Here is a 9,684-nt window from a genome sequence, read left to right as displayed (position 1 = left end):
TTTAATTTAAAAAATTGAAACTTAAAAAAAAGAAAAAGGATGAGGAAGCTGTCCTGGCAAGTGAAAAAAATCAAGGTGCAGAACAGTGTGTAAAACATCAAGCTTGATGTTTGCTTGAATATGCACAAAGCAACCCTAGGAAGAAAACAAGAAAGCAAATCATTGTATAGCAGCAGACACCAACTAGAAGCCAAAGATGCATTTGCTTGGTTGGTATCGCTTTTTAAAGCTGGATTTCACTTCATAATCTGCTATCCAGGTAAGGAAAAAAAGTGAAGCAGGACAGATATTAAGATAAGAAAGGGGGCTGGTAACCTAATTTGTTTGGATTTTTCTACACAGATTTAGGGTCATACCTTGGACATAACTAAAGCAAGGTAGAGGGTCTCTGCAGTGGGAGCACCAATGTACTGACTAGTTTCATATCAGAGTAGAGCTGTGACTCATGGATACATATCCTTGTACCAAACTTCTCTCCAGATTTCCTGTAGAGGCTTAGGAGCCACAGCTGGAAAAGGCACACGTAGCATCCCCATCCTCGCAGGTGTGCTCAGGAGAAGCACTGACATCCATTTGTCATAACAGACACAGTGCCTAGGGCCCATGGCAGTTTTAGGGGCCCACAAAATGTTGTCATTTTAATTTCTTTCACAATCAGAAGAAAAAAAAAGAATTATAAATACATGGTAATGCATTCAACCTGATTTACAGTCATCTTTATACCAACACAATTGTAAAATATAATTTTTAATATTTTTTATGGAGGAAGGGGCCCATAAAAACATGACAAAAATGTCCAAGGACTGATGAAGTCACACTGCCCTAATGTGGCCCTTCGCAAGAGGAACACTTGCCACCTGAGGGTAGGCTTAAACCTCACAGGCTTAATGGGCACAGGCAGGGCCTCTTCCCCCAGCACCACCACAACACACACTGGTACATGTTGGGCCATGTATGCTTAAGTAGTCTGGCAAAAGTAGGGAAGGGTTTCCGGGCCAAAAAGGGAACCGATGCTTATCTGCTATTTTTCCAATGTGTCCTACCCCTGGTCTATCGGCCCAACCCTCTGGTCTTTCCTTTAGCCACACTAGAACCCTGGAACCTTCTGGGATGACCCTGAATACTTCCCTGCCTTTCTGAGGTCAAACTCCCCACTAAAGAGTGGCCTGGCTGAGTTCTCAGGGCTTCCTCTCCCTGATCTTCAGGCCAGCATCATCTTTCCTAAAGAGGCAGGAATGACCCATCTTGAACCTCTCACCCCTACACCTCAACTAGAAAGTTATATCATTTTATGCATATGCCCAAGGTTCTACAATACAAGGACTATCACTTCAAATCTTTTCCCTCCTGACAGTCTTCTCCCTCAAAGACAAGTCGTGGAAAAGCAGACTAAAGCAATGGTTGTCAAAGTGTGGTTCCCTGACTGGCGGCATGGGCATCACCTGGGAACTTGTTAGGAAGGCAAATTATTGAAACCCATCTCCAGATCTGCTGAATGATAACCTCTGGGAGTGGGGGGGAGGGGCAGCAATCTGTGTTTCAACAGGCCTTCAGGCAATTACCATGCAAGCTCAAGCTCCAAAACCACCAAGCTATGAACCACAGTGCCCAGATTTTCAATGGCAGATTCCCAGGTCCCCTGCCCAGAGGTGATGAGCCCAGAGAGGGTGAGACTCAGGAATGTGCCCCAGGCGCCGAAGGCACTTGGTCCAAGGCCCAGGTGATCACAGAGGTACTTCCCTGGGATCCTGAAGTGACGCCAGGAGGGCAGGCACAGGCGGCAGCTATTCGAGGCTCCGGACCTAGAGACATAGCGACTTGTCCGTCGGGTCAACCATGGCTGAGTCAAGCTGCAGCGTCTCAAAGCGGGTCCCTGGGCCCTCACTGCGTGATCGGAGGTGGCGGTCGCGCCTGTCGCTCTGAACTCATTCTCACTCCGCTCTAGAGGCTGCGGAGCTGCCTGGTGCTCAGACTACCTCTCCCCTCCCACCTCTTACGTATGGAATGCCAACTCCCGAGTCCAACAGGCATTTCCGATTCCTAATCGGAGTGGGGTTCGAGGGTCCATATTTAAAAGCAGCTCTCCGCCACCCGCTTACCCTAGGTGACTCTGAGTCTCCACCAGGTCTGGAAGTCGGTTATCTGTTTATGGATTAGAGGTATCCGCCTTACGGGAATGCCTCACCCATTTCTCCTAGAGTATGGAGGTCTAGGGAGTCCTTTTCAGGCGCTCGCGGCCTTGTCCCTGGGTACATTGGTTCTGGGTACCAAGTTGGAAGCAAAGAAAGGGAAACTCTCCAGAAATCTATTCCAAAGGCTCTCAAATCCAGAGGGGATGAAGCACACGTCCTCTGGATCCACCCAGTTCAAATGCTTCTCACCCTTTTCGAGGCCACAGACCCCATTCCGCCCCCTTCCGGCCATTCGGTCTCGGTTCGCGAGCCCCAGCCCGGCGTGCGCTCCTGAAGTGCACCCAGAGCATGATTTGGCCTTAGGAATCCAACAGTCTTTCCATCTGAGGTCTCAAACCAACGTTGATCTTCAGCTTTTGAACACCTTGGTTGTGCACCTGTGCCCAGCTTTGCGTACTTATACACGCACACCATCCAAAGCTCCATTTCTGTAAAGGAAAAGTGTGAAAAGTGCCACGCCCGGAGCGGCAGGCACCCACGGGCTCCGGTCCTTAGAATGCGCAGCATCAGAGTTTTCCAGTTCTTTTCAAGTGTGCACAGTTTAAGAAGCACTCCGGTTTCTCAGCGGCCAACTTAGACTACGGTTTCAAAGTCTGGGTGGAAAACGTTGTCTAGAATATTGAGAGAAAGTATATAATACTCTTACTTGTAATCACCACTCTTATTTTTCAAGTTGCTGCATTTTCTTTCTTTTTATTTTTAGTCTGTAACCACCGAAGCTAATTTTTTGAATATTTCAATGGTCGATGCAGGCAGACACCTGAGAAGCAATACCTCAGAAGAGAGCTGTTTTGTTTTTGCATAAAATAGCTTATACTTTTCAAAATGTCCTGACCAAACAATATTTACAGTAATTTAAAAGATATTAAATATAGCCCGATTTGGGGGGAAGGTTCCTTCTATCCTTTGTTTTCTAGCAGAACCGCCCCACTGAGTCAAAGTCGTAAGGGGCTCTTGTTTCTGCCTGGACATCACAGCGTCTAAATGTGGTAATAAAATGGGGGCAAGAGAAGGATTCACTTACAAACATGGAAGGAGTAAAACATTAGTATTTCCCTAGACATTAATATTTCCCTAGATAAATTCTCTTTTCCAGTGGTGGAGAGTGAACATCTGGATATAACATACTGAGATATTTAACTGATCATCTTCAGAGTTTATATCTTGATTATAAATATATCCTTCATCCTGACCTTGAGTTAAATACGAGCCTGTGTGCTTTGTACAATTGCGTATGTGTAATGTACAAACGTGTGAAAGTGCATGCGTCCCTAGCAGTATGCAAAAATATAACAAAAAAATAGTACGTAAGGGGGAAGACAGAGATCACTATAGTTTTCGTAAGATACTCAGGCATCAGGGCGCAGAGAGGAGTTAGTAGAAGGCAGGAGAGACGTCTGTGCCCTAACAGGGGTGGGCACCGCAGTTCGCCTGGGTCCCGGCTGCTGCACTGAAACCCGTGGTTTGCCCAGGAATTTCTCTGGGCTTTCACTTGTTCTTTTATCACCCAAGGGCTTGGCTTTTCTAGTCTGGACTTTGCCAGATGTTGGGAGGGGGTCAGGCGATCCTGGAGGCCCCCTCTTCTTGGTTGCGGGCAGGCACTGGCGAGTTGGTTCTGGGATCCGCCAGGGCGGGCCCGGGGGCTAGAGCCGTGGACGCCTACACGTGGTGGCGTTCCTGCCAGCTGAGGGCCGGCTCCATGCAGGCTGAATCCAGGATCGCCCCGAATACGAAAGAGATTCTCAGGGGGTACAACGTCGCGGTCACTCTAGGCTGTTTGCACTCCTGGGAGGGGAACAGAGGAGAAGGGAGGCGAGGGGAGGGGAGGAGCAAGGTGTTTGTTTATAGATCGGTTCCGGTTTCTTCCCCCATTAAGATCGCGTTCCGGGGCGGCGTAGACAAGTGCACGAGTGCCAGAGGGCTACGTTTTGCGGCACCCGCGCTAGGAAGCGGTGGCCGAGACGCCCTGAGGATTCCTGTTTAGTGTTGTTGGGTCGAGTGTACGGGTCTCTTTCCTCTCTGGGGTTTTCCCCTTTATATTGACCAAGAGGTGGGTGGGATTTGCCTTTTAACTCCAAGAAACTTATTTAAAATTTCTTCTGCTAGAGGTGAACACAAATTCACCGAACACAAGGGAAGCACCTGAGGATCCGTTTCACGCCCCCGGCTGGCAGGGGGCGCGTGCGGGGGCCCGCGGGCGGGGTTGCCCGGAGGGTGCGAGGCCGGGTCCCTGCGCCTGGTCAAGGGAGTAAAGGGGCCGCATTCCCGCTCCAGCCTAGGTTCAAAGATTAGAAAAACAGGTGTCACGTCGCCGTGCTAATTCACTCTCTGGGTAAACGCGGCTCAGACACTTGTGTGCGGCGGACTTAGCAAGGGGGCGGTCACCACATGGCCGTGCATTCACTTTGTTTATTAAACGACATCTACTCGGTTTATCGACAACTGAGCTTCACTGGGACGCTGCAGCAGCCTGACAGGCCCCCCAGGACATCGCCTTCCGTGTGAAAACTTCCATACTCCTTTTGCCCATCTTGCTTCTGAAGGCAGAATCCTACGTTTCTTCCAGGTGAAAAACATCCTGAATGGGAAGCCCGGCACAGCCTGATTCCCCGATAGAGTTCCTGCGGTGAGCGAGAGTTTCAGACCCCAGAAAAGCACTAACACACCTGCACTTTCTTTGAAGTAGAGATAGGATTTCGAGCTACCGCAGACTTAACAGAAATCCTTTCTAGAACACGGTCGGAAAGAAAACAGTTTCTTATCCCCTCAAGTGTCATTGCTTTGTCTGGCAGCTCCATTTTGCCCCTAAAATCCGTCAAGGTTGGGGGTAGGGAGAACAAGGGTCACTGAAGGTCCTTTCACCTTCTACAAACACAGCTCCCCTTTCTATACATGTAGTACTTAGTTGGTCTTGTCTGCTCTTTCTGGAATCGTAAGGGAGCCAGCCACTGTACATCTCTGCAGTCCTACCCATCCAGGTCTGTAAGTGGCTACAGCCTCTGGGGAAATGACTCCACCTTCTAGATCAATAGCCCATTAGTTGGATCCCAGTTTTGAAACACCTACAAAATCTCATTTTTAGTTCTTTTTCTGATTCTTTCTTTCTATCCAGAACGGTTACCTCCTCTTGCCAGGTGTTTCCCAGATGTGTAAACACCCCCAGAAATCTCCCGTGGTCGCTGTGAGCTTACTGCCATCCGGCAGCAAGGAAGTGGCAGTTGTCTGTATTTTTGAACAAACACTTAAAGTTGTTCTGAACCTCAGCAGAATGGCACACACCCCTCTTCAAATATATGTTTTCTCAGCGGCAATTAGTGCCACAAAGGAGAAGGTGACAGCAACATTATTGGTGTTCTCACTCTTTTATGGCAGATGAAACAACTGCCTCCAAGCGCTGAATCACGGTCACTAGCATCACCAAAAACAAGCTGGGAATCACATCTATAGGGAGTGATTCGCAAGCACCAAAAATTGACTTGTGGGTCAAGTCAACTTTTTCCCCGTTGCTCTCTGTTGTCTTTCCTCAGATGACAGAGAGACGGCGATTCAAATTAGGTCTCTAAGATAGAATTTGTCAGCAATGATACTTACAAACGTTTGTTTAAAAGGCTCCTGTTGGGGAATTTTGAATGTTGTAAATTCATTTGTGCACATTGTATCCTTTCTGTAAAGGAATATTCATGTTGGACTTTTGTTTTCTGAAACAAAAAGTCTTCGCTGACGTGTAAGATAACGGAATGTGTGAGCTATCCATCTAATTCAATTTTGGCCTGAAATGTAACCTCTTTCCCCTAGTATCCCCTATCTGCTATCCTTTAAGAAAAAACTCCACGGCTGAGCTTTCCGCGGTGAGCCAATCAGCCCCCAAACTCAACCCATTTCAAAAAAGACGCTTCTCTTTGGGATTAATTGAAAGACAGGCATATTTATCTCCTCTGGCGATAAATTAGGTGTCGCTGTGGATTCAGAGAAACGTGAGAGAAAATAAAGCCCAACACTGGCCGCGAGCACTCCGTGGGCCTGGCGCACGCGGTGGGCCCCCGCGACTTGCCAGGGAAGGGCACGGTCCCCAGGTCGGCTCTTGGGCGAATCTCGCTCGCAGTACAGGCATCTCCCTACTTCTCCAGCCGGGAGCCCCAGGCCCCCGGACCTGACCTCTGCGGCCCCGAGCGCCCCTGGTACTACGGGGTTGGTGCTCGCGACTGACAGTTTAGCCATTCGACCCCAGGGATCGCGGAGTGCGTGGGTCCTGCACCTCTTCCCCAAGGCCGCGGATGCATGGAGCAGTGGCAGCTGCAGGGCAGAGCGAACACCAGTGCAGGGGCTCGTTAATAACGCGGCGGCCACGCGGGTAGCAGGCGAGACAGCGAGCCCCGAGTGGGTGAGCGCGGGGAGGAGCGCGGGGCTCGGCGCGGGGCGTGCTCGCGTCACTCAGCCCCGTTGACCAATGAATACCGTGCCCCGGGGCGCGTCGGGCCAATCGGAGGCGAGGAGGTTTGTGAGTGACATTAAGAGAGGGCGGGAGAGAGACAGCCCGGGAGTGAAGTTGAAGCTAAACCCCGTAAGGTATAAAGAAGTTACAGGGGGGCGTTTTCGGCTTCCAATTAGGAATATGCCGGCTTTGTAGCAACTACCGAGGAGGAGGATTCTAAAACCACCTCACCCGTCCCAAAGCCCGCATTCCCCTGCTTCTTCCACGCACCCTTCCCCCAATTTATGACCAGGGGAGAGAAAAGGGAGCCAGGGCGCGCTCTGCTCCTCTCTGCCGGTGGGAAGCTGAGAGGCCGGCGGAGTTGCTTAGGTGGACCGTAGACATGAGTACAATTAAAAGGCTGGCGCCTCCACACCCTTTGCAGCCATCGCGGACTGAAGGTAGGTGAAGCGGAAGACACCCTGCGCCCGCCCAGCTGCACCCGCAGCATTACGGCTGAGGGAGAGAGGCCGGACCGCCTCCTACCCCCCTGGTGCCCGCCAGGCGCTGTCGTGAATGTGCCACCTGTTAACCTGGTGCTGCCGTGCCCGGCGTGTTGTCGCCCCTGCTGGGCAGGGAGAGCGCTGGGTCGCCTCGGGAGTCCCGAGGGACTTGATGTGTAAGAGCCACTTTTTGCGGAATCCCTGAGACTTGAGACCCAAGTTAGAGAGGTAGCCAAGTTCCAGATCTGCCAAAGTGGGGTTACTGAAAGGCGACCGCAGCGCTGTGGAGGAATTCGGATTTGCAGAAACCTGCTTTCCTGGGACTTGCGCCTGGCCCGGGGGCACGGGCACGGGCATCGGCGGTTGTGGGTCTCCTAAGGGTCTTCAGAAATAGGCGTTTTGTTGTTTGGGCAACTTCCCAGGGGGCTGGAGAATGTGGCATTATTTGCAAGGGGCTCAGTCTCTGCTGATGTCTCCATATTTTAAAAAAACAAACACAAACACCGATGAAAGCTGAGGCCCTTTCCGGAATTCGGGACGAGGGCATAAGTGATTGTGGAACCGCAGATCTCTTATGCTCTGATGCTGTTGTCTTCACAGTGGCCTGAAAGAGACGCCCGGCTTTCATGTTCTTCCCAAAGGGGCTCGGAACCGCCTCTAATACCACGGGACTGAAGAGCAAACGTCGGGGATTATTATGTTGATTTTCCGAAGACCCGGGTTCGCAGCGCGGAACAGAAGGAAAGGCTGGCTCTTCAGGGGTCCCACCGGCATTTGATACACAGAAACTCCTAAGATTGCCCAGATTGCCCTGGATCAGCGACTTTTCCTATACTCGCATCCCGTATTGTTAAAGAAAAATATTCTGTTCGCCGCGTTGGTCTTCTACCACTATCAGTGAAACACTGAAGCAAATACTTCAGCCTCTTCATTCAAAGTATGCTTTATTTTATTTTATTTTTTTGCCAAAATGACCTCTAATTGAAAGTTTATTTTTGGTTTTGGATGAATCTGTGGAGCTTATGTTTTAAGAAGAAAGGGGGAACGAGACACAATGAAAGAGAAGTCCAAAAATGCTGCCCGGACTAGGAGGGAGAAGGAAAACAGTGAATTTTATGAACTGGCTAAATTACTGCCTTTGCCCTCGGCTATCACCTCGCAGCTGGACAAAGCATCCATAATCAGACTCACGACCAGCTATCTCAAAATGAGAGTAGTGTTCCCAGAAGGTAAGTGACTTTGCCCAGATGGAATTTCAAAGGCAGAAGGGTAAGGGGATTTGCCAGCCAGTGAGTGAGCCTATACCACTGGACAGAGAAGTACAATCATACTCACATACGCTCTGCAAAGGGAAGTTGAGCGTGGCTGCTTCACTAAGGACCTGTCTGAACTTAGAATTCCCATTGCTTTTTCGTGGCACTTTCTACTTCCCCATTAATACTTTCTTTTCAGTCCCTCAGATATGTTTGGTTGGGAAGCAGCCCAGCAGTGCTTTTGTCAACACTTCAGATACTGGGCTCAATTGAAAGTACTACTAATCCAAACAAGACTTTCTTTTTTTATTCCTCTTGTTAGAATTGTATCTAGTAGAAAACAGGAACACTGCCAAATTCTCGTATTTTCGCTACGTACAGATAGACCCGTGTACATGGAGCTAGCTAAACCAGTTAATAATTTCTATATATGTTTATAATTCTGCAAATGAGGAGCAAGCATATTCATGAACAAATATGTCCTGAATTTACCTAGTCTCTTGACTGAAATAGCAAATTTATTTTGAGTTTTTGAGACATTCACAGATTCTGAAACTAACTCTGGGGCTTGTAATTTGCACATCGGCACTTGATATTATCTCTGAGATAACAGGCTAGACCCCAAATACATAAAATTGAATTAAGATGGTTAGACCACTTCGAAAATATCTTCTAGGTAGCAGGCAGGTTGGCAAACAGATCCTGGGAAAATTGTCTTATAAGGCCTAGAAGTTAGAATAGCCTAGCTGTTTACATGATTTGAAATGTGTATTTAGATTATGAAGATTTGCTGTGTGAGGACAGAGCAGACTTCACAAAACACTCTCATGTATAAAATTTCCCATTTATACTCACTGGGAAAAGGACATATCTCTCTCCCATTTCCCAGTCCTTTTCTTTACCCACATTCAAATAACATGGACAGACTATATGTATGTGTGTGTGTGTGTGTGTGTGTGTATGAATGACATGTCTTTGCTGGGGGAGAGCAGTTTGGAAATGTAAAGGAAAGAATACCAAACAAACAAAAATCCAAGTGAAAGAACCCTGTTTATTTACAAACAAGGACTTCTTATTTGACCCAGAGAGGTTTATGTTATTGTTGATTTGGGATGTTTGGGGGTTGTTGTTTTCTTTTAAGGAAATAGTCATTATTGGCTTGGAGTTTTACTTTGCTTGATCTTAACTAACAGTTATTATCTGAATCAAAATCTTGCAAAGCATGTTCCAAATTAGTCATGGGCACTAAAGGAAAACTTTCCAATTATAGTTCAATTGTACCCCCAAACTATAAGTAGTGTTGTAGCCGTTGTGTCTTAAAACAG

The 9,684-nt window shown here is 48.4% G+C and overlaps 1 protein-coding gene across 2 annotated transcripts in view; it reads left to right on the top strand.

The window, feature by feature from the left end:
- The first annotated feature begins 6,743 nt into the window (after positions 1–6,743).
- The window catches only part of SIM1 (SIM bHLH transcription factor 1), a 71,669-nt gene continuing 68,728 nt past the window's right edge, over positions 6,744–9,684 (top strand). Inside the window, exons 1-2 of one of the 2 annotated variants that reach the window (XM_074333333.1) lie at positions 6,744–7,064; positions 7,707–8,335. In XM_074333333.1, the coding sequence (XP_074189434.1) occupies positions 8,161–8,335 (175 nt within the window). In that variant the 5' untranslated portion in view covers positions 6,744–7,064; positions 7,707–8,160. Of the gene's footprint in view, positions 7,065–7,130; positions 7,335–7,706; positions 8,336–9,684 lie in introns of those variants that run through there. The other variant, XM_074333334.1, reaches the window with a different exon arrangement.

Source organism: Rhinolophus sinicus, linkage group LG05 (assembly GCF_036562045.2).
Source record: "Rhinolophus sinicus isolate RSC01 linkage group LG05, ASM3656204v1, whole genome shotgun sequence".
Classification (NCBI taxonomy): Eukaryota; Metazoa; Chordata; class Mammalia; order Chiroptera; family Rhinolophidae; genus Rhinolophus; species Rhinolophus sinicus.
This window is presented reverse-complemented; position numbering and strand designations above follow the sequence as displayed.